Below are 25416 nucleotides of genomic sequence, written 5' to 3' on the forward strand. Positions count from 1 at the left end.
GATTTGTTCCAACCCACTCAATTAGCGAGCGAAACGAACTCTGGCCGATAAGCAATTGTGATTAAAAATCACGGTAGGACAAAAAGGAAATCCTGTATCCCGTATGAAAAAGGATTCAACTCCCTAGTAGAAAAACAACACAATTAAAAAACTCGGTACATCAGGACAAAGAGGAAATCCTGTACCCCGTATGAAAAATTTAACTATAGATAAGCTTTCGTCTTAAGAAAAGGAAGAAAAAAAACACTAGAATTAAATAAAAAAAACCTCCTCCCCCCCCCGTGTCTGATGTCAAATAATCAGTAATCATATTTTTTAATTAAAGTGCGTAACACCCTTTGAAAACCTAAATGCAATCCTTTGAAATCTAAAATATTTCCCGAAATAAACAAATAATCCGCAACTACCTTGTTTATCGCCAAATTCGCAAAGTGACTTTCAAATTAAAAAGAAAATCAATTAACGTTTGCATAATGAATTTAACAAAAATGACAACTGCACAATAACCAAATCAAGAATTCACTGGTTCTACTATTCGAATGCAACCGTATGCCAAAGATGACCTCGCTGAAGAAATAAAAATCAAGTTTAGCCTTGAAAATTGGCTCAGTTAGGATCGCAATTAGAATTGCTTATATCTCATGTTCTAATTAATTGAGAAAAATGGAACAAACATCTTGTTCAGAAAGGAAAGCTCTTTCCAACGACATATAATGTTAGGGATTGGGGGGGGGATTTCTTACCCCTAATTAGGCAAAAAACCAGGAATTTCATCTTAATTAGTTAATTATGAAAAAACTAATTAGAAATTTAGAATTTCGGCTTCGAGGTTTAGACCCCCGGGGTATGTTCGAATTTTGTGCCAAGTTTCAGGGCTGTAGGTGTTATGGTGTCTTTTGGCCATCAGGTACAAACATAGAAACACCGTTACCTTTATACAGTAGGCGCTGCTTAATGTGATCATGGTTAATATTATCATTCGTTTAATGTTATCAGAATCACGAAGTCCCTTAACACTTGTATGTTAATACACGTTGAAAAAGTCGGATATTGTAATCAGCGTCTTCGTTTATTGTTATCACTTTTTCATAAACTTTAAATTTTTTTCCCCGTTAGTGTTCCTTAATTAACAGAAATACATAGGCAAACCCTGACAAGACTAACTTTCTGTGTAGCATTTTGTGGTTTTCATTCTACGAATGAAGCTACAGAAAGTTCGTCCCCAGTGACCAGACTCCCCCTAAGAAAACTTTCTTTTGCTCCTAAAAAAAATTCAATCGTTGGACATAACATTGATGTAGGATCTCCATTGTTGCCATTGCTTTGTAAACTATTAAAGAATGTGTCGAGATTGAAAACAATGCGAAGTTAAATTAAAATTTAAACAACAAGCAAAACCATGCTGTAAAAGATAGAAAAGCTGAGTGTGCTTTGAAACTGGTTTACGAATGTCAGGGAAAACGGTCATATTTTACTTCACCTATTACTATGTGATTAAAAAATGCATAATTTAGCTTTAACTTTTTGTAATTCAGATATTTCCATTCTGTTAATTTTATAATTTAAAATTTGAAAGTGCATTTAGTTGAGTAACGATGATTTTAATTTGAGGTTGCCAAAATAAATGCACCTTAATTTGTGTCTTGGATTCTTTTCGGTTATAGTTATCAGTCGGTTATTGTTATCAAATTGTATTTGTCCCAAAGTGATCACATTAAGCGGCGCCTACTGTATAGATTATTCAAAAATGTGATTGATATTGACACCAGTTTTTTTTTGAGTATGGGAATCATTGTTATATGAAATGCAATTAAATATCCTATTGTTATACATTTATGTTTTTTCTCCTTCGAATAGGCTATCTTCATGTGGTATGCCTGGTCCAAGCTCTCTCCAAATTTTACTTCCTGTAGTCACTTGTCCTCCTCAGCAGATAATATTCTATGCTGATGACCCAAGTTCACACAGACAAGTTTTACAAGTGTTTAACAATTATACAATTCCTATGCGATTTCGCAGTAAGTTTTTAGTTATTTTGTTTGCATATACATATATTTGATGCTAGAATTCAAATATTTGAGTGTGTGAGATACTTCCATGTTTGTAGAATTTCACAAATTTTTCAGAGACAATTTGAAAAACATTTGACTACTACATTAGAACCTTGATAATCCAAAGTAATTGGGGCCGAACCTACATTGGATATTTGAAATTTTTGGATGATCAAGAATTCATTAATAATCATCTCGTTTGATATCTAGTATCATCATTGAACTGTTATTATGACTATTTAAACTGCTAAATAAATTTAAATTATAAATGAAAATAAATTAATATCTGAAACAAAAAGTCAGCACAAAGTAACTGTTCCCCCCTTTACAAATTCTGTTGCAATAAAATTTTTTCAGTTCTTGAGATGACAAAAGAAGTTAGCTTCTTTGCACTTGCTTACAATCAGAGGGTGCAATAATTTTGGATTGTGCTGGGACTCGGCATTATGACCTTCCATATTATGAAATGGGTTGTGTTTTTGTTTAGGACAGGGATGTTTCAAAGCGGGGAAGAGTACACTGATACGGAGAATTGAGCTTTCAAGAAGGGATTCTAAAAAAGGGAATTCCAAAATATTTATCCAGTTAGGAAAAGACGGCTTGCATATAGAAGGAATGTGGGGCTTTAAACATGCATGTTTGTTAAGAGGAAATTTTAGATGATGGTAGAAAGTGAAAAAAATGTGAAGCGGAAACCGACTTCAGTTAACGGGTAGGTTTGGTTAATCAAGATTCTACTATCTACAAGTATTACCCCACATCAGCTGGCATGCGGTAAAATTCAGAGTTCAACAGGCTTTCACGGTTTTTTCCAGCATACTGAAAAAACGAGGTTGAAAAAGTATATATCATCGCCTCAGAGCAACAGTAAAATATCTAATCAAAGAAATCACACTAAGATATCTTAATGTTGCTCTGATGCAACAATATGTAATTTAATGTAATATGCTTAGCTGAAAATATAATGTGAGTACTATATATTTATTAATACAGATAAATTGGATATGTGTTCTCAGTCGTCACCCATATTAGCCTGTTCTATCACCATGTTACTATTTTCTGTTCTCGAACCTTAAAACTTCAATGAAAGGAGCTTTTGGCAATGATGTTCAAGTCATTCAAGCTGACGTGGCACAAGCGCTAAAGAACATTCCCAAAACCGAACTAAAAAAAGTCTGTCGATTTAAATGGGTCACATTTTGAACAAATCAGATATGGAAGCTTTCCGGGGTTTTGAGGAAGTCCGCTTTTTATCAGGTGTTTTTTTTTTACTTATTTATTTATTTTTTTTAATTTTTATTTTTATTTTTTAAACATTAATATAAATCTGTTGAGAAATCATGCCCGAAAATGCGGATAGAGGTAATTTGAAAAAAACTTGTTGTGTTAGTTAAAAAAAATTTTATTAATTTTATTTTTTTCTTCAATTTTTTTGTTTTTTAAATAACTAGTAGTTTTTAATTTTTCTCCTTAATTAATTTTATCGGGCATTTTAAGGTATTTTTTAATGTATTTCATAACATTCTGATTTACATATGTGTGTAACTGCTTGTTCTCATTGTGGTAACTTTCAATCCAAGTGGAGTTTAGCTTTTTTTCAAAACTTGCTCTTTCATGCCTGATAAATATTAGCTTTGAGATGCAGTTATAAGATTTATTTTATTTTATCACTTTTTAGATAACATTGTGTATACTAAAAACAAGATTAACCATGAGTTATTGTATTTCAGAATCTGCAGTACATAAATACAGTTTCGTGTTAATTTATTATTTTAAGAAGAAGGTATATGTTAAATATGTTTTTTAATCTTTTTTATTATTATTTCAGTAACCTGTACCGATTGCATCAAATATACTGTTTCATATTCTGAAGGATTGATACGACCTCATCATAGCGTTAATGTGTATGTATGCTTTTCATAGTACTATATGTTTGTGTTAAAAGCTGAATGAAAATCTCTAGCCGCACTTTTCAAAAGATATTTTGTACTAACAGTGATAGTGCTGTACAGTTATGTTTATACTTGTATTAAATTCACACAACACATTTCTATCATTTTAACAGAGTTCTGCACCACAAGGCTGTTTGTCCCAAAAATATAGGAGTCTCTGACAAGGTGCGGGTTGAACTATATTCAGATGAGCAGTGTCGTGCTGGTGGTAGAAATGATTTAAAAATAACTCTTCTCGCAAGCAGACCTGTAGAGCAAACTCCTTTGCCTTTGCCAGAAAGTGATAGGTTTCATCCTCTTGAAGCAGATGATGTCTCCTCTGGCTCTTTGAAACAGCATCCTATGTCTCATGACCGTAAGCAGATGTAGTATTTTTTGTAACAGTTGATATACACCCAAACCTGTTTTTATGCTGTCTTTTTTATGCTTTTTTTTTTTTTTTTTTTTTTGCGGCATATTGAAATTTTAATCAGATTGGGATTCAACTGATGAAGTTATTTTCAAAACGAGTGCGATATAGTATCTGTTGTATTCTAATCATATATTCAAATAAGTAAATCATTTCAGCATAATAATACTATTACGAAAGGCCAAGGCCACTCTGACGTCATACTCATCCTTCCCACAATTCCTTTCTTCCTCCCTTCAATAGTTTGTTGTCTTTGTTCTCTAGATGTAGTGTTAGTGTATCTGTTTTGTGCCGTATGTATATATTTTATAATTTGTGTATACATTTAGTTTTAGTCATTCCTAATTAAATCTTTACGTGTTCTTTGTCTACTCGTCTATTGACTATTAGCAAGTTCTTCCTGCATTCAGAAACTCAATTATATTACACCACTCCCTATCGTGAAGGGAAAAGGTAAGCCAACTTTTCCTTACAACAGTATCTTTAAGTGACGACATAGGCATCCTGATGAGAAGTTACTGTGACGTCCCAAAAATTTCCTTATTTCCGAAATTTTGTCTGAGTACTCAGCAAAAATTATCATCACTTGCTTTATTTTGATTTTGTTTAAAGTTTACAATTTTGTAAGTTTTTGGGTTATTTTCTATGTGAGACTTTTTATGCAGTCCCTATCCACCGCTAAAAAAATTATTTTTTAAATTGTGTTGAGAAAACTTTTTATAGCTACTCATGAAGTTTAAAACAATCTTTTTATGCGGTCCCTATCCACCGCATAAAAACAGGTTTCAGTGTATTTGGTTTTTATTTGACTTCTTTTTAAACCAACTAACATTAATTGTTTGGAAAATTTTGCTGTATTTTTTCCATTTAAAACATGTGAATTGTAGACTTTTATTTTTGTCCAACTTATTACATGTTTTTCAGGGTTTAAGCTGGGTTCAAAAGTTCTTTAGCATAAAAGCTAAAATTGATGGAAAAATGTTAGCAAAATGCTAAAATGTTACACATTCTCATATATTTATATATGCCTCAGTGTGTTTCATCTCCGGTTGAAAATAAAATTCAGATTTCATTTGTGACATCCTTGAAGAAATAAGTACAACAGCAATTTTTTTTAAAACATAAAATAAAAAAAGAAAACATGATTGGTGTTTAGAATGTTGCAGTCCCCTCCTTCTAATAAAGCAGTTTTTGGAGGGACATAATGCTGGATAAGACTAATAGTTATTGAACTTAATTGTAGTTTAAACATCTTAGCTAAGATTTAAAAAAGATTAAGTTGATTATCGCCATGCACGCTTCCTCTCTAGGATCATACATTTCTTCTTTATTTAAAAAACTAATTTATTTTTTATTTGAGCAAAAAAACGAAAATGCATTGCTTTATTTTCGCAATTCAGATAGTGTTTTCGCCTTATGCGAAAAATGCGACCGTAGCGGAAACCCTGATGTTTTTTCTGTAAGGCAGTTTTGCTCATACTGATTTCAGTTAGAATTACCAATCCTGTATTGTTATCAAAATTATCAACCCTTAACTCCTGAGTTGATTTTAGCATTTGAACAAGCATGAAAATTTTCGGAATATTTGTGAAAATCTACTTATTTTAATTAATTATTTATTTTTTTAAAGAGATTATTTGGAAACTTTTGAAATTGATCAAGCATGATCCAAACAATCATGACAGAGAATATGGAGTTTGACTAAAAATTGAGCCTAAATTCTCTTTAGCTGAAATACTACATAAGGAAAAAAAACTTTATCAAAATGCTAAAATTTTGAAGGTTAATAAATATGTTCACATATCTTTGTGACTTACTCAATTTTTCAACTCCAGTTAAAAATTAAACTCGAAATTCGGCCGTGACATCTTTAAAAGAATTTTGCGAAGTAGCTAATTTTTATTAAAATTTCAAATAAAAAAATGAGAATTGTTTTTGAGAACACATGTTTGATTTTCAAAATGGTACAGGTATATATTTATTGAGCGAACATAATGTCCACTAAGACCAAGTGCTGTTGAACTTGATTGTGATTGAAGCATGCTAGCTTCAATTTACAATATGATTTAGTTGAATATTGCCTTGCTTGCTTCCTCTCTCGTTCATCATGTTTGGCAATTTTAGCAATGTGGCTCTTATTTGAGCAAAAAAACAAAAAACCCTTACTTCCTTTTTGTAATTTAGATAGTGTATTTGCATTTTGCAAAAAAAATCAACTATAATAGAAACCCTGATGTGGAGGGAGAGGAGCATTTTACTTTTTTTTTAAATCAGCAGCAAAAGCTAAATTGGCTAGAATCAACACCTATTTGATTAAGCTATTTGATAATATATTTTGTTGGCCCAATTTGATTATATAATATTATCAACACCTATTTGATAGTATTATAGAGAAACAACACCTTAAGCAGACTTAGATAAAATGAAAAGCTTTCTGCGAACACAAATCTAACTGGAAATTTTTCTGCAAATAATTATTTTGCCTAGTTCACCCTTGAATAAAGAATTAAATTTATATTCAAATATGAAAAAGACAAAAAAAAAAGTGCTTTAAATCATTTATTATTGTTTATGCTTTATTTTTCACCAACAGAAGAGAACTGTCAAAACCATTATATTTTTTCACACATGTGCTTTAAAAGGTTTTTGAAAAAAGGCTTCAACAGAAATTTACAGGGATTTATAAATTTAAAAAAAAATGTTTTTTAAATTAATGTTAGCAGTTTAAAAAAATTTCTGCAGAGCCAAAAATTTTCTGTGAACGCCGTTCACGTGTTCATCTATGTTATGCAAGACTGACCTTAAGGTCTCTCTCTCTTTTTTTTTTTTTTTTTTTTGATGCAAAATTGAGCTATTTATGTATTGAAAACATTTATAAATATGCTTCTAAGACAATTGCTCTTCTTAAACAATATTTTTCAATATGTCAGAGCTGCTAAATTTGTTGCCAATTTTTAAGCCCTGTTCTGGAGACATGATTTCAGGCCGGTTTTGCCTTTTAGTTTACATTCTTGCTTTCTCATTTAAGTTTAGCTTTTGATCGATTAGTTTCTGACCAACTGACATTCTTGTTTCTGAAAATGTTTCCCTTTCCCTGTGTTCAGTCCAGTATCCAGTACCTTCACCTAACATTACCAGCTCCAAAATATCCCTCTTTTTTTTTTTTTTTTTTTTTTTTTTTTTTGACCAGTTTTACTTAAAAGCACCTGCCAAAACATTTTTTATGTAGAAATCACCATGTTTGGAGAGTAAATAATTGCCTTAAAAAAAGAAACCTGCCGAAACTCCAGACATGAAGAAATATTTCATTGGAGAATTTTTCTTTCATGAAAATTAGTCGATATGGATAAAATAATGTGATGGTGCTTTGTTTCAGCAAACAAGTAAAATGTCCTCTCTTGATGCTCTTACCTAAACTGCATCAATGTGCATCAATATTCAAATCTTTTACTTTTTATTGAATTATTTACTTTGTACTGGTGTTGTGCAGAAAAGTGGTAGAAAAATACTACTTAATATTACAAGGTTTATGATGGAAAAAAATTCACAGCCAAAAAATTTAATGTTTGTATTTCTGAACTTCAGTGATGAAGTAAAAGCTATTTAATAGGTCTATCAGTGAAAACCAATGCAGCAAAATCAATAAATAAAAGTGAGTTGATGGTTTTAAAGCAGGACAGAAGAAGAAAAAACTGCATGTAACAAAGGTGAAAACATCGAAGAAAGAAGCATGAATTTTAATTCATGAATATTTACTTCAGCTTCCAAATATACTGATTTTGATGTAAAGTATTTATATGCCACAGAAAGACCTTTTCAATATGTTGTACATGTACATTACATGTACATTATGACTTTACAAAGATAAGTTAAAGCGCTGCATCCAGGATGAACTTCCAAATTTTATGTTGTTGGTTAACTTTTCTTTTTGAGCCAAGCAAACAATTTGTAAACAAAGTACAAGATGCGTTGAAAATTGCAGTTGAGTGTTTTGAAGTTAATAGTGCAAAAGAATGGTTAAAAAAAAAAAAAAAAAAAACTTAATGCTACTAGTTCAATAAATCAATTTTAATTGATAGCAAAATGTTTTTTAATGTTTATTTTCCTGAACTTCAGTGATAGACTTAAAGCTTTATTTAATAGGTAAATCAGTAGAAACCATTTCATCAAAACGAATAAATAAAAGTAAAGAGATAGATTTAAAACAAGACAGAAGAAAAAAGACATGTTGCGAAGAAGAAAACTTAGAAATGATAAGTATGTATTTAAATTTAATAAATGTCAACTTCAATTGCAAAAAAAAAAAAAAAATCTTTTGATATGCTAAATCAAGGATGTGTTTCCCAAAAATTGACTTTTTCAATGTGTTAACATTTTGAAAGTTTTAATATAACATCCAGGATATAATTCACCAAGTGGATTCAATGATGCTGGTAAACTTTTTAGGTGTTCAAAGAAGAGAAAAAAAAGTGCTCCTAACTTTTGAGGTACAAGTAATACAGGGTTTGTATTCCTGCTTACCAGTCCTTTCTTTTACTCTCAATATTTCAACAACAAAAAAAGATTTTTGTTTTTCTAATAGAGCTTTTGCAACCAATCTCATCACAATATCTGTTGAGCTGTGTTATTTTCAAAATTTTGTACTTAGAGAATAAAAGAATTGAGACACCCAAGACTTAATGCAAAATTTACTTCAGTGACTTAAATTTGTTCAATGATGAAAGAAAAGATGAAAAAGAAAGTAATAGCAGACAAGGATGTTTTCACACTCCAACAGGATGCTCCGAAAAAAAGGGTGTACGAGACCTGTAGTATGCATCTTTTTAGATGGATGTTCTAATGTTAATTAAAAGTCTATTTTGTCTTTAGTTGTTGGAAAATCAAAGGAAATTTCTTAAGTTGATTCAAGCCTCAGAATAACTGAGCAGTTGACTAATTTAGCGAAAGAAATTTTGTTAGATGGGAAGCAGTAGCGGATTTGGGGGGGGGGGGGGGGGGGGCAGGCCCCTACCAAAAGGAAAAGTTAATAAAATTATTTCATTTTTTTTATTAACTTAAAAGAACAAAAAAAACACATCTTATTTGAACGAAAGCATTTTTGTTTGCTAAAGAAGTAATACTGGAGTCAGAGACCAGAGTGGCCGGAAGACATTTAAGATTTAAGTCACTGGTTTTGAATTCAAAGGAATGTATTTTCATGAATTGTCTATTTATTCTTCTTTGATGGAATCAGTAATTAATATTGAAAAAAAAGTGTGGAGACGTGACTAGAAAAGTAATTATTAATAATAATAGATTTATTTTTCAGCTTATAAAAAATGCAATATGAAATAAATAATTAATAGAAATTGGCAAAACTGTAATATTAATAGAAATGGCATGTACTTTAAAATTTTTAAGAACAAATCAGCTACTGCTTTGAAATTTCTGAAGAAGTAGTTTATGAATTTTTCAATGAAATTTATGTTATGAAGCGTTGATTTTCTTAGTTACATTATAGTTAAACTATAAATTAACTTATAAAAACTCAAATAAGGTATGAGTCTCAGTACCTTGGTTCCTAAGGTACCATGTTCTCGTGTTGTAATCGTCATGAAAATTTTCCTATTTAAAACCTCTCATTTTACTACATCTCAGTGAAATTATATAGGGTTTAGTATTTAATTGGCTTGAAAAAATATTTTGCATCAATATTCAAAGTAGAAAAGTGCATAATATTTGTGTACTTAAAAGTAGATTAATTGGCCTTAAGAGATATTTTTAAAAAATTTTAAAATAAGGTCATTTACGACCTTATTTTAAAATTTTTTAAAAATATCTCTTAAGGCCAATATTTCTGTATCTGCCCCTGATGGGAAGTAATTTTAAATGTTTTATCTGTAGTTTCATGGCTGGTTATGCAAAGTATGGTAAATGTGTATGATGGAACAAAGTCGCTAAAAAAATCCATTGTGAGTTGACTATTCAACCCATTGTTATACTTGTTTGCATATGATTGGAAAATAAATGTTGAAGAAAAAGTAGTTCATGTGATTAAATTAATATTTTAGGAATTATCCACTTTGTTAATGCAAAATATATGGAAGAAATTGAAGCTATAGTGATGAGTGATGACACTGCTCTGTAAAGCGATTGTAGAATGTTTATTTAGAAAATGAAAAATTGATCTATTGTTATGATTTGTAAAAGACAGAGGGATACCATTGATAGCACTACTGTAAGCAATAGAGTGGTCACAATTTTTTTAATGAAAATGACACTCTGACGACTTTTTAAAATGACTGGAACCCATTGTTGTAGTTTTGGATTCAAATCTAAAAAATAATTGCACTATGTTGAAGCTGCTCACATTCAAGCATCATTTAAGAAAAAAATATACTATACTTACAATTTCACAAACTTAAAACAAGAAAATTACAGCTCATAAAAACAAGTTTTTACCGTTGTTGTTTTAGTTGGCAATTACATACAAAAAAGAAATTACATACATTTTAACATTACTCAGCCTCAAAATGTTGGGAAAAGTCTATTGAATTCTCAATCTATTGGTCAGCAGTTATTCTTGAATCAAAATTTTCTATTGTTATAAAGTTAATTAATATTTAAATAATTCATAGTTCACATTTCATTTTTCATCCAAAGCATTATTTACTGCTTTTTAAGAATTCCAAAAAGAATAAATTTTGTTTTCTCAGTAAAGTTGAATGAATAAGTGTCATTTGTGGTTTAAAAAAAAATAAATTGTGGAATAGCAAAACATTTTTATACCATTATAATTTTATTCAAATTCTTCAAAACAGCATTTTCTAAAATTCAGGAAACATTTAAAACCGTAACCAGGTCTTCTTTTGTTTTGTTTTTTTCTTAATTGAACAATATTAAAAGATAACATACATTTCTTAGGTACTAAGCTTTCTTTAACAGAACATATTTAAAAAATGCTAAAGACATAGATTTAAAATGTTGAGAGTATTGACAATTGCTTTGAAAGTAAATTTTTCAAATATTATTAAAGATGCAAAAAAATTACATAACTATAATTAATGAAAGAAAAAAAAAACTAAAAATCTGATCTCATAAGAATTTTATTCAGTTGAGTGATATAAAGGAACAACAGACATCAGAGTAATTAGGCCATTTTTTCCCATACATATGATGGATTTCGATGAAAATAGAATTGAATTTTAAAATATTTATTTATGCTTTTGCATTTGAAAAAAAAACACTGAAAATTGGAAAAAGAGAAAAATTTTGTTTGTTTCCCCCCCCCCCCCCCAAAATAAGAAGATTAGTGAGAAGAAAAAAAATCTTCCATCAAAAATATGAGAATTGGGTGGTAGGAGATAAGATGCTAACCTCCAAGAATTACTACTGAATACATTGACGGGGGTTGATCCACGTTTTATTTCTTGGGTCCGCATTTTGTGAAAAGTAAAATATTTTTAAGAACTTTCTTAACTTTTAAAAAAGAAATTTTCATTAATTTGCCTCTTTTTTTCTGGCAAAACGTAATATCAAAACATTTTTAGTCGTCACACTTTATTGAGAAGGCCCTAACGAGTATAATAAGAGCAAATAATACAATATTTAAAATAAAAATGAAATTCTTTGTTTTAATCAAAGATCTTAAAAAGGAGTGATACATTCAAACAAATTCTAAATAACAGGTATCTGCTACATGTAGTGAGTGGGGCTGTTTTTACGATGAGGAATTTTGTGAATAGGGTTTTTTACAATGCGAAATTTTGTGAATGAAGCCGCTTTTACCAAGTAAAATTTTGTAAAGGAGCTGCAAAGCGGTCCTAATTTCGGTCTGAATCAACTCCTGATTGATCATTATATCAGAAGCACTTAATTGCTTTTAACAGTGAAAAAGAACATATAAACTTATTTCAAGCAAATGTGTAATCACTATTGACACAAAATTAACATCGGCGAAGGGAACAGTAATCTCTTTTAATGTTGAATTTACTTCTGGTTTCATGTACTAAAGTTTTTTGTTAATAGTGATATTAACCAATTTAAATGCGTTATGCCTTGTGAATAACTTCATTTCATATTATTTTCAGGTACTAGAAACAACGTGATTCTCAAATTCGTAGGCCTTCTTTTTGCATTTATTGTTTTATATTTACCACTAGAAATAGAGGATTATTTCCCATCATTCATCCCCAAACCATCATCACACCAGAAATGTTTTGCTTGCTATCTTTTAGGTTTGTATTTAAAATTTGTCTTATTTTTATTGTGAATTCATTTGAAATAACCTCAATTGATCTTTTAAAAAAGGGTACATAATATGTTTGTAAACTGAAATTTGTATTTTCTGAATAATTACTATTCATTATCTAGAATCTATAAAGTTAATTTTAATAATCAATGGATGTTTGTTAACTATTTCAGTATATCTAAGTGCAAGTGGATTTAGAATCTCTATTGCAAAAAAGTTATCTTAGTTTTTGCGGTATTCCATGCGTTCATATTTGCTGTTAAAATCAAACCATGTCAACTTTTTTTGACATTAAATTGACTTAAAATTAACTAACTTCAGGCAAGGTAGCAAAATTTTTTTTAGAAGGCAATTGTTTTGTACTACAAGCCGACTTGCCAGATTTCCAGATTTTGACTGGAGACACTGCTGTTCATCCCTCCTGAACAGAGGCGGCGATTGGGACTGAAAAAGAAGGGGGGCAAAAAAACAATAGCTGAAAGTGACAGGATTTATCGGCAGCAAAAAAAAAAAAAGAGCGAAAGTGAAAAAGAATAAACACTTGTAAAGCTGGTTTTGAGAGCACATGAGTGGTAATTGATGCAAATCTGACAGCTTAAACTCACGTTTTTCTTAAGATTTTGATAAATTATGTACACAATAACTTTCCTTTAAGAAACATTAAGACATGAATTAGATTTACACAATTCACCTCAAAGTATTTTGAAAGATGTCACAAATGCTTGGCAATAATTTTAATTAAGCAAGTACCGCTTTTTAAGTAAAAAAAAATTATTAACTAATAGCTAAACAATGAATACATGAACTAAAAGTTATTTCTTGTGCTAAATAATGTGTCGTAAACAGATACACAAAATGAAACAAATAATAATGATCTGAAAATTTTGACATTTCCACTTTTTTTATAATTTTTAGCTTTGGTTTCTAAATTGGAAATAAATAAATGAACCATAAAAAGGGGGGGGGGCACCGCTTCTCCTGAATTTTTAAGTCTTGTAATTGATATCCAATTTTTTCTTTTATTTAGCTGAATGTTTTGATATTTGGGAACAATCTTAGGTTATCAATCTTGCCTCTTTGTGATTATTTAGTATTAAATTTTTTAGGTATTTTTAAATGGAGGGATGACTTTATCTTTATAAATTAATTTATATGCAATACATTTTTTTTTTTTTTAGCCCTGAGCTGTCAATTTTTAAGGCAACGTTTTCTTTTAAATTATAAAATTAATATTTGAAAAGAATTTTGTTTCGAAACAGCATGAATATTTCAATGAAAATTTAATTTGGAGGTGTTTTTATTTGCGTATCCAAAGTTTCAGTTTAAAATCTTCCATAGATCTTTTGTTTTTCTTTTAAAGGCATTTTGCTGCCATATTAGAAGGCGATACCATAAATAAAGTCTTTTTCCGCTCGTTGAGTGCTGCCATCTAGTGATACGTTAACAAGTTAACTTTTGCATTGTTTCAGTTGACTGCGAAAATAACGAAAAATTATTGACGGAAATTTTGCTGTAACTGTTTTTTGAACACGAAAATTGAGGAACAAAGCTTTTTCTTTTTTTTTCAGAGAAGGAAGGAGGAATTTCGTTTAAAATACAATTTGCTATCTGTACAAGTTATCCAAAAATCACTAAAAAATATGACATAAAATACAGTTATAAAGATTATTTTTCGAACCCGAAAGAGGTGTAATAGATGAAATAAAGCTTTCGATCCAAATTGTGTTGTGTTCAGCGGGGGGGGGGGGGGGGGGATTAACGAAATTGAAAGGTGATAAAAATGGAAAATAAAAATGAATGCAAAATTTTCACACACACCCTTTTTTTTTTGCCTTTTTATTAATATTTATGTTTAACAATTATAGAAATAAATCGTACGCGAAGAAAAGATCTTATACATTAAATGAAAATAATCATATTTTAGATTGTTCATAAGCTAGAATAAAAATAAGGACTCGGCTATGAAAAATATCAAACGTTGTAAATGATCAACAAAAATCCATAACACAATAAGAATTTATTTCTTGATGATTCAAACATTTCTTACTACACTACTCAAAAATTGACATTAGTAACACCCCCCCCCCCTTTTTTTAGGAAAAGAAGGTGGAAATATAAATGAATAAATCAGTTTTACTAAAAAACATAACTTTTAGTAATGTTATGCTTTTATTATGAAAATAAAAAGTTTGACACTTTTTCCTGCAAGCGAAAATGAATAAAGTAATGAATATAAAGAGATATAAATTTGCAAAAGCTTGTACGGATGTATTTCGGGGTTACAAGGAACCCCATGTGAGCTTGCGGATTTTAAAACTCTACATCAGTCGATTGTCTCAGCTCACATCTTTTCTGCAATGAAATAATAAAAAAAGTATTCCCCTTGAGTTCAAAAAGCGTGTCAGCGAGTTTTTGCAAATTAATTCTTGAAAAAAAAATTAAAAAAAAAAGAAAGAAACAAACTTTTACATGTACACTTTAGTCCTTATTTTCCACTTAACTATAAGTGAGCTGAAAGTGAATGAAAATGTCTCAGTATCAAAATAAATAATAAAAACAATAACGCATTGAAAAGAAGAAAAATACCTGAAATGTAACTAAACAAATAAATTTTGCTAAAAAACATAACTTTTAGTAATGTGTCATGAAAAATAAAAAGTTTGTAAATCAGCCTTGAAGCAAAAATGAAAACAAATGAATAAATAAATACAAAATGACAAAACATTGCAAAAACTCGTTGGCACGTGTTTCGGGGTTACAAGGAACTCCTTTTTCCTTTCAAAACAGATGTAAGCTTAAGGATTTAAAAACTTCGCCCCAGTCGATTGTCTGTACATAAACAAGCTAACATCTTTTCTGCATTGAAAAAACAGCTCCCTATGACTCCAAAACACGTGTCAGGTGATTTTGCAAATTTATACTTGGGAAAAAAACTTGGTACTTTTAAGTATTTATTTTACACTAAAATATTAGTGAGCTCAAAGAGAATGAAGGAGTGCCACAGTATCGAAAATAAGTAAGAGAAATAATAACACACTGAAAAGAAAAAATGCCTGAAGTAAAATTAAACAAATAAGTTTTGCTAAAAAGCATTACTTTCGGATATGCAAATATCATAACGAAGCAAAGTTTGAAAATTTTCAGAAAAGAAAAGCAATTAAGCAAAGTAAAAAAAATAAATAAATAAATAAAAAAAAAACTACTAAAGCTCTCGGGCACGTGTTTCGGAGTTACGAGGAATATTCCCGCTAAAGTAAAGTTCAGCAGAAATGCACTGTGCTGATTGGTCAAAGGGCAATGCGCGCCACGAAATCACAAGGGGGGGGGGGAAAAATAGCGCAGATAAAACTAATAATACAAAGAAAAAGAAAACATTGTAGGTGATTATTCATTTAAAAACAAAAATAGAAGAGAAAACAACGATTTTCAACAATAAACTTCAGGGAAAGGGGGTGGGTTTGGGATACATCGAAGGGAAAAAATATTTGCATTGAATGATCTCTTCAGGAATTTTTCAATGATTATGTAAGGTGATTGAAGAAAATGATTTAAATGAAAAGGGAACCCTTGAAACATGCGAAAAGAAAATTGTGTTTTTTGGTTTTCGAATGATGCACAGAAAAGGGAACGGGGAGGGGGAATCAGGCAAAAGGAACTTCAGCTAAACTTACAAAAGAAGGGGGGAGGGGGATCGCTTTTTGGCCACGAGTCTACATTCATGGGCTCATATCTATTTTGAAAGGAAAAAGCCATTCCTTGTAACCCCGAAACACGTGCCCGAGAGTTTTAGTAGATTTATGCTTTTTCTCTTACTTTGCTTAATTATTTTTACTTTGCAGAAAATTTTGAAACTTTGCTTCGTTATAATATTTACATGTCTAAAAGTAATACTTATTAGCAAAACTTATTTGTTAAACTTATTTGTTTAGCAAATTTGTTTAAACAAATTTGCTATTTTATATTTAATTCATCCATTTTCTGTTTTGATTTCAGGAAAAATATCAAACTTTTTATTTTCTATGATATTTTCATTACTAAAAGTTATGCTTTTTAGTAAAACTTATTTGTTCATTTAAATTTTTGCCGTATTTTCCTTATAGGGTTATTAATATTAATTTTTGGATCACTGTAGTGAGAAAATTTTGAATTATCATGAAATTAATTTTTGCTGTGCTATTGATTTTTCTTTTCTTTTCTTTCTTTCTTTCTTTTTTTTTTTTTTTTTTTGATCATTTTACAACGTTTGATAATTTTCATACCTGTGTCATTGTTTTAATTTTAGTCCACGAACAATCTAAAATATAATTGTTTTCAATTTAATGATTTGTTTCAAAAATTTCTAATTGTAAAAGAGAAGTGAAAAGGCAAAAAAAAAAAAAAAATCCTTTATTTTCATTTTACATTTCTTTTCAATCTCGTTAATCCCCCCTCCCGTCTCCGCTGAAAACAAAATAACTTGGATCGCAAGCTTTATTTTATCTATTACATCTTTATAGGGCTCTTCAAATGATCTATACAACTGCATTAAATGATATATTTTTTACATTACTTTTGTAATGACTTATAAAAATCTCTAACGAACTTGTGCAGTTAGCAAATTTCATTGATTTTAACAGAATTAATCCCCTCTTCGCTGCAGAAAGGATAAAAAGTTTTCATCCTTAATTAACCACTTTCGTACTCGAAAAATAGTTTTAACAAAATTCCAGTCAATATTTTTTCCTCTAATTTTGCAATCAACTATAATAAGCTAGAACTTAACTTGTTGTTCTATTACTAGATGACAGCACAAGTATTTGTCGCGGAAAAAGACTTTATTTATGGCATCGTATTAGAAGTAGTATAATGCACTATTGCTGAAAGTATAAAATTTTGTATCATTGTTCTCAAAAAAATCCTGACAAAGCTGCAGCATTTCAGGTTAAGTTTCTGGAAGTGTTTGTCTTATAGTGAATAGTTTATGCCATAATGTTCCTTCCTTGCTTTGTGAACCTCAATTTCGCATAGTAGCAAAATTATTAAATATATTTAATGTATAGTGTCAGGGTTCATGCTATAGCAAGATTTTTATGCAAATTCATTATAGGGGGTGCAACTTCTGTATTAATTCGGGTCCTGAGTACTCAGGAAAAACAAATGAAAAGAAGCCAAAAAAAATCTTCCAGAATGGAAATTTAGAATCTATTATGTAATTGTGCTTTTAAGCTTTAATACCCAAAAGAAATGAGGAATGCAATGAGGGGCAATTAAACGGAAATGGAGAAGTGATGACCAATTTTTCAAAATCATTTTTTTCTCACAAATTAGGTATCATTTTGAAGTTTATGAGTTGAATTTTATGAAAACAGTAAAAATTATCACAAAAGTTTGTTTGTTATAGCTGCACTTGAACAGAGGTGTTTTCAACATGCTGCCAAAATTGATTTTTTGATATCTTGATGGAATTGGTATTTTGAACTACAGTTGCAATATTTTTCAAATTATAACTGATTTAGATGCCTGCCACCAGGGCCATCTCAAGAGGGGGGTGAGTGGGGCAATCGCCCCGGGCGCAACGAATTTTAACAGAACTCATTCACACCACATCGTATAAAATGTTCCGATTGCATAAAATTAGGGGCGCTTTGTGGCGCCCCCTCATTTCATGTATCTTTGACACACAGTCAAAAACACAAAATACAGAATCATTACAATGATTCTCTATTTTTTTTCCTAGGGCACGAAAATATTCCTCTCTCTGTCTCCAAAACATTAGTTTCCTTTGTATCATTGAAGCAGATACAATTTCTGAGAATATAACTGTTAAGAATAAAAAAAAGCACTTCTCCTTTGTCTAGTTCTCATCAATTTTGCTTGAATTCTGCCCCTGCATGCAGTGACGTAACCAGAAAAAGTTTTAAGGGGGCACATTGAAAAATCAAAAAACAGATTTTTTTTTTTTTTTTTTGATCCGATAGGAAAAAAAGGTTAAATGGGGTCCAGTCAAAAGTTTGAAACTGTTAGTTTTGAAAACGCAATTTTAGTCTTAAAAACGCAACTATAGGCCATGTTTATTGACGTTAACTCAATAAACATGGAAGGAGCTCAGAAACTGTTTCCGATCGATTATTTTTTTAAATAGATTGAAATCACAAATCAATTCCTTCTCCCCCTGCAAGTTTTCGAAATTGAAGTTTCAAAAACACAACTTTAGACGAACTTTGAAGATTTTATGAACGGGAGAATCTGGAGCTTTTCCGAGGAAAATTGTTTAAAATTATGGTTAATTAAGAACTTTAAGCCATGTTTTACATTCAGGGTCAATTCCACTTAAATTTTTTTAAGTGTTTTTTGAAAAAACCCATTTTTTGTGATATTAAAGAAAGGTGGCATGGAGACCCTTGCACGAATATTTTCTTAAACTTAAGTCTTAAAATGCAATTTGTAAGGCCATATTTTGTAATATTAGGGCCAGTGATTTTTCGAAATTAGAGCTCGAAAACGCAATTCTGAGCAATTTTCGATGTTGTTGAGTATTTGTGGGCTACTCCCTAAAACTTACAAATATTTGATGCAAAAGAATAACATCTTCGTTTATAACAAATGAAAGTTCGTATTAAGTTGGTACAAGTAAAACCACAAAAAGCTCTTGAAAAGAATCATTGGATGAGTCCAGATCAAAATCTAATTTTGATGTTATTTACTTCGATAAATACTTTTTCTATTTATAATCAGCAACTTATTTATTTGTGTTCTTAGTTTGATCAATATGAATAACCAATTCAGTTTTAATTGTTAGTATTTTATCAAGTGCGATAACATTTTACTTAATAAATATTTGGATTTTTAACATTTTCATTTTTCAAAAAGTTTTTGGGGCATTAATGTTCCACAAATATTAGAAACATGTTCATTGCTTGTCTTTCAATGTATAATGCATAGCCCTCTGATTGTTTTGTTCATTAATATGTAAGAAATTAAAGTATGTATTATGCACTGATGTTATAGCTAACTTGATTTTTCTGTATGTATGGGGGAGGGGGCGCCAGGAAACTTTCGCCCTGGGCGCCGCCAGAGGTTCGGACGGCCCTGCATGCCACAACACTTTTGAACAAATGTAGCACAAAAAATGAGACCTAAATAAATATTTTTGTCTTTAAAAGTTTACTAGCAGTACTTGCACAGCGATGCCTGTGCTAAAAATTTAATGGAAGTTTGTTGAATAAAAAAAATTGACACCCCCTCCCCCTCTAATGTGAAATGATCATTTTTCTTTGTATAAATGCGTACACACCTTTTCAAAAAAAAAAACTATTTACGTTTCTTTGGATTAGATAGATTTTCACACATCTAATTTTTTCAAATGTATTTTTCAAAAGTTTTTCAGTGATGATGACAGAATATAAGGGGGTAAAGTATCTGATTTAGTTTATGTCATAGCATTTTTATTCACTATGTGGCAAGTTTATTTTTCTTGCTTTACAATAATTTAATCTGTTATGTTATTCATTCAGATTTTCTGAACCTGGGTCTCCGAGACACAGGTTACGGATAGTTGAGAGTGAACAGTGAATGTGCAAGTAAGGTGGTGCATCTTTATTTAACCATAAATTATGATGAAAAAAAAAATTCTACTCTTTTTGGCAAAAATCTACTGTAGTTTTAGAGTACTTAGATAACTAACTGAAGCCATCATTAATTATTTGTTTCAGATATTTAGCACACATTTCTTTGTATACTGTGAATTGCAATGAATTTTGAGAAATTTTGACTTTGGTACAAGAAATTGGCCTAATATTAAGCTTCACATTGAGGAAAGTATTCATCATATAATGTTAGTAAGATTCATCTTCGGTTCAACTCTGTTAATATGAAATGCCAAAAACTCGCGAAGTTGTTCATATTAGCATTTGTTTGGAAGAAAAATCCTTTACATTTCGTTATTTTTAGCCCTATTAAATTTCGCCACTCTCGTATCTAAGCTGTAAATGCCTCATGCCATGGGCACTTTTTATTCTTCTCAGCCAAAACTTTTAACTTTAATGAACATATAATGCAAGAAAAAAATTTCGTTATTGAATAGCAAACCAAACAAAATGTTAGTCCGCGTAGATATAGTTATTTATCCGGGGTGTACTAAGAAAGTTCAACTGTATTGGATAATTTAATATTTGTTAAGCAGGTTTCATTTGCTCAATGTATGTAAGTGTCATGTCACTGTAACCATCAGTTATTGTTGTTAAATGTTTTTTCTTTTCAACTCTCATTGCTTTTTAAACTCATGGTAAGGGATTTTCATTTTGTTTGTCATGTAATGTATTTGATTATTCTTATATTATTTCATTACTTTATTCAAATGAGATTAAAATTTGTATACTCATGTGTTTCTACTTAATTTGCCAACTAAGATTCATGTTTAAATTTTCTTTTCTTTTGCAGGAGTTTTAACAGTTCTTTTCATCCGATCATGACACTTATAGAAGAGTAAAACTCCTTTAGTATCATCTGTTTAAATGCTGGTACATATAATCCATTGAAATGTTGGTATGCGTTGCAAGATTTGCTAATTGAACGGCATGTTTTTTAAAGTAATGTTCTTTTTAATTATTATGTTTATGCTAAATGAATTGTTCTTAAAAAAAATTCAGAAAGTGTCTTTTACATTTTTTTTTCTATTTCTTTTAATTTATTTGCCTTATTTCTACGACTCAACTTTTTTTCCCCTTGGCTTCATCATTCATCTAAAAATCATCAAAGAAAAAAAAAAAGAATTGTATTTCCAAAGATTTATTGCTTTAAAGAGTGCTGAAAGATTCCCTTTTTTGAAAGATTTGACTGCATCATTTGAATGCATATTGTATTTTATTTTCATGGCTATTACAAGTGACAAAATTGTTTTTTACATCTTTTAGAACATTCATTCAATTTTACTTCTAGAGCATTTTTCCTTGCCAAAATTGTCAGAACATATAATATGAAAAAGTCTTTAAGGCAGGTTTATTGCCTTTCTTTAGACTGATTTTGTATTTACTATTTAATTATGCTCTTTGCCACCTTTTTCCCCCCTTGTTAAATACCAACCTTCTAAGTAAACAGATTGCTGTGTTTGTTATCAAGTAAACAAAGCGCTGATTCACAATGGCGCAAAGTGAATTAATTGGTCCATGGCCCCATTAAATTTTGCCTACACTAATACAGGGTTCGTACGCCCTTGAAAAACCTTGAAAAGTGCTTGAAAAAAAAAGTTCATTTTCAAGTGCTTGAAAACCTTGAAAAAGTTTTAAAACCTTGAAAAAGTTTCTTAGTGCTTAAATTCTTTCAAAAATCAACGAATTGTGCTTAGAAGTTTTTAAAAAGTATTTCACCACTGCAATTTTCTGAACATGTGTTCAGTATGCAACATCGCGAAAAATTGCTTCCGTTTACGATTTCAATCCTTTTGCATCTTGTAAATATTTTGATGTTTTTTACAACCGAAAGATATTTTGACATTTGGTACCTTAGATTAGTTTATTTTTTGTTTAATTTCATTTATTAACAAGAAATTAATTTGGAAACCATGACAACATTGAACTTACTCGGGTTTCGCGGAAAATTGCTGTTGTGTTTGAAATTTCAATCTTTTTGCATCCTGCAAATATTTAAATATTTTGGCTAATCAAATGGTAGTTTCGCATATGCTACCTTAGATTAGTATATTTTTTGCTTAATTTTAATAAAAAAACAAATAAATTTATTTCATGGGAAACATGCCACGTCGAACAAACTCAGACTTTGCGAAAAATTGCTTCTCGTGTTTGAAACTTCAATCTTTTTGCAAATATTTAAATATATTCACTAATCGGATGTTATTTTCATATTTGCTACCGTAGATTAGCATATTTTATGTTTAATTTCAGTAAAATATAAGTTTATTTTATGGGAAACATGACAACATTAAACTTAATTCGCGAAAATTTTCTTCCCTTGTTTAAGATTTCAATCCTTTTGCAATTTGTAAATATTTTATATTTTTGGCAATTAGTAGTTATTTTGACACTGCTACATCAGATTAGCTTATTTTATTTTAATAACTAAAGAGTTAAAGAATTTATTACCTTGGTCTTGTTTAATTATTTGCTTATTTATTTTTGCAATTTTGAATGATTATCTTTACCTAATTTTTGGTCATAACAGATTTTTTTTTTTAATTTAAATTTCAGCAGTTGAGCACCTAACAAATTAACTTAAAGTTTGTATTTTAAATATAAAGTTGATTTATACAGTTTTATAAGTACATCATTTTTTTATGTCTGCTAAAATAAAGAAGGTGTATAACAGGGGTGGTTGTGTTATGATTATTCACTTGAAATCCAGTAGTGTTCGTTTTTATGCTTTTACCTCCCTATATCTCCAATTTTCCCCTTTTCCTCAAATGTTCAAAATTACTACTTTATAAGGGTTGTGGGTACTTGGAGCTTACTGAAAGAGGCTTTAATCAGCAAAGGGGTAGATAGCTTAAGGAGGGTCATTCATCTTCATTTGGATCGAATAAATTGACCAGTACCAGCCTAGCTAGGCCCAGTACCTATTGCTGGTTATCAACAGGCACTGGGCATTGTATTTCTATGCAGAATATTTTGACTTAATAAACTATTTTATGAATTGTATGCATAGCAAAAGTTATTGTTGTACATATGTATATTCAAGTAACAGGGGTCTTAGTTTTAAAAATTATTCCCCCCCCCCTCGCCCCATTTTGCTCTTTGAAACTTTCAGGTAATTTTTTATGAATTCACAAATCACAATTACACCTGAATATTTTTGCCTTTCTAAATTTAAATTCTAATTTCAACAATAACCCATTTTTTCCCAAAATAAAACTACTTTTGTCATAATATATGTCAACTTCTTATGAACCTTTTCAATTTCGAAATATGGCTCTATAAATCTGAACTTGCACATTTATTGTCTGTTGCAAGTTAATCAATGAAAGCTGAATAGGCTCAAGTTTGCATTCAGAGTATTTATCACTGCTTAAGCTGCTTTTGTATATTTTGAGGTGTAGAGACTGGACTGTGGACTTTCATAAACTTTTCTTACTTCCTAAATTTAAATTTACTCGAGGAGAGTTGAAATGCCTTATTGGCTGAACACCTAATAAATACATACGAATAATTGATTTGCATACTTATAAATGATTTGCAAACCTAATATTTTTAGAACTTAATAGTGCAAACTGAAATAACTTTCTGGGTAGTGTTTTTGTCCTAACCGCCCTTATATTGTAATAAACCACTGTATAGATATTGGAAATAAATGTTGAAACCGGGGGGGGGGGGGAGTGACTTCAAAAACTCCTCTCTGGCAATGCCATTGAACTTGGGTATTTTAGTTTCTTCCCATAAAATTTAAAAGCACTTATGAAAGGTTTTTTTTAAATTATTAATTTGCTGATTCTAGAAAATATACAAACCTCTGACTGCTGCAACCTTTGAAAAACCTCAAAATCAAACCTCTTGGTATCTGCTTCTCTTTATGACCAAACTTTTCAAACATTTTCAGAAAAACTTTCAACGCAGTAGATCTTTCATCAAAGCGTCTCTCGTTGTAGAAAAAGCAATTTTGTTTTCCTATACTTTTTTGTATTATTGCCTGTAAATGAAATCTGCGTACAATATTTTTAGTACAAATTTATGATATTGCCTTGAAAACAAAATTTTTTACCTTGAAAAGTACTTGAAAAGTGCTTGAATTTTTTTCTGCCTAAAGGGTATGAACCCTGTAATAGGCCGTGACAATAGCTAAAACTCATGGCAACAAAGAAGGCGCTACAGGGAACCCCTGTTTCCAACACGTTGCCATTCATTGCTGGATGCAGGGGTTCCGTTCAGCACTTCTTGCGGTCGAAATGGGCTACGTCCAATTAAAAATATACAAACTTTGAAACGTTGACATTGATTAGTGGATGCATGAGCGGATCAAGTTACTTCGGTTTAACACAGAAAAGACATAAATTGTGAAACTGCCGTTAAGCTTCAGCGCCATCTAGTGGGTCATGATTGGTCTGATTTTAGCGCTGTTGTAGTCAATGTGTCTGTGCAGAAAGTTTACTAGAGTGACTGTATATTCATTGTAATTATTGTCTATATAGCTGTGAAATCATTTAAATCTTGGAACCATAATGTCATGAAAACATAAGCAACTTTTAAAATAATTAATGCTCAAACTAATGTTCTGATCCAGAAAATAGTTTGAGTAACTTATGTGAATATTTATTTTTGCTGATTAGTGTGAAAGAAAACCTTTAATTTGTTTTATGTATGCTTAAAGTAATTGGCAGTGGGAAATTTTTATATATAATTATTGCTTTCTTGATAAAGGATTGAATAGATCATACTCCCCTCTCTGTGTTTGTAAGATTTTATTTATTTATTTATTTCTTTTGACTTGCCAGCAGAATGATTTTTTAAATAATCTCCTAATGTGATCTGTAATAGATTAATTTATAGGAATAATATTTATAATTCTTGATTTTGCTTAGGTACAGTCGAAACTCGTTAATGGGAAATATCGTTTTCTGAACCATGAGTTAACAGTCTCTTAATAATGTACTGAAGTTCGAGTAACATGAAATAACTATCCAGGTCCCGAGAGTTTCGCCCTAACAAGTTTCGGCTGTACAAAAAAGTGTTTACATTTGTGTGTGTGTGTGTGTGTTTTTTTTTTTGTGACTAATGTGTATTAGTTTTGTTTATGTGAAATATGTGTATGTCACTGTGTTCCTAATTATAAAGAAATACTATATTACTGATG

General features: G+C 30.3%; 1 protein-coding gene across 1 annotated transcript; it reads left to right on the forward strand.

Moving 5' to 3' along the window:
• Positions 1-1909: 1909 nt before the first annotated feature.
• LOC129228564 (motile sperm domain-containing protein 3-like) lies at positions 1910-20176 on the forward strand (the record flags this gene model as incomplete). The annotated part of the gene is made up of 5 exons (XM_054863247.1): positions 1910-2018; positions 3880-3955; positions 4117-4358; positions 12482-12628; positions 20136-20176. Coding segments are annotated over 5 exons (615 nt in total), but the record flags the coding sequence as incomplete, so codon positions are not given.
• Positions 20177-25416: the final 5240 nt, after the last annotated feature.

The sequence above is a fragment of the Uloborus diversus genome, chromosome 8 (genome assembly GCF_026930045.1).
Source record: "Uloborus diversus isolate 005 chromosome 8, Udiv.v.3.1, whole genome shotgun sequence".
Taxonomy (NCBI): Eukaryota; Metazoa; Arthropoda; class Arachnida; order Araneae; family Uloboridae; genus Uloborus; species Uloborus diversus.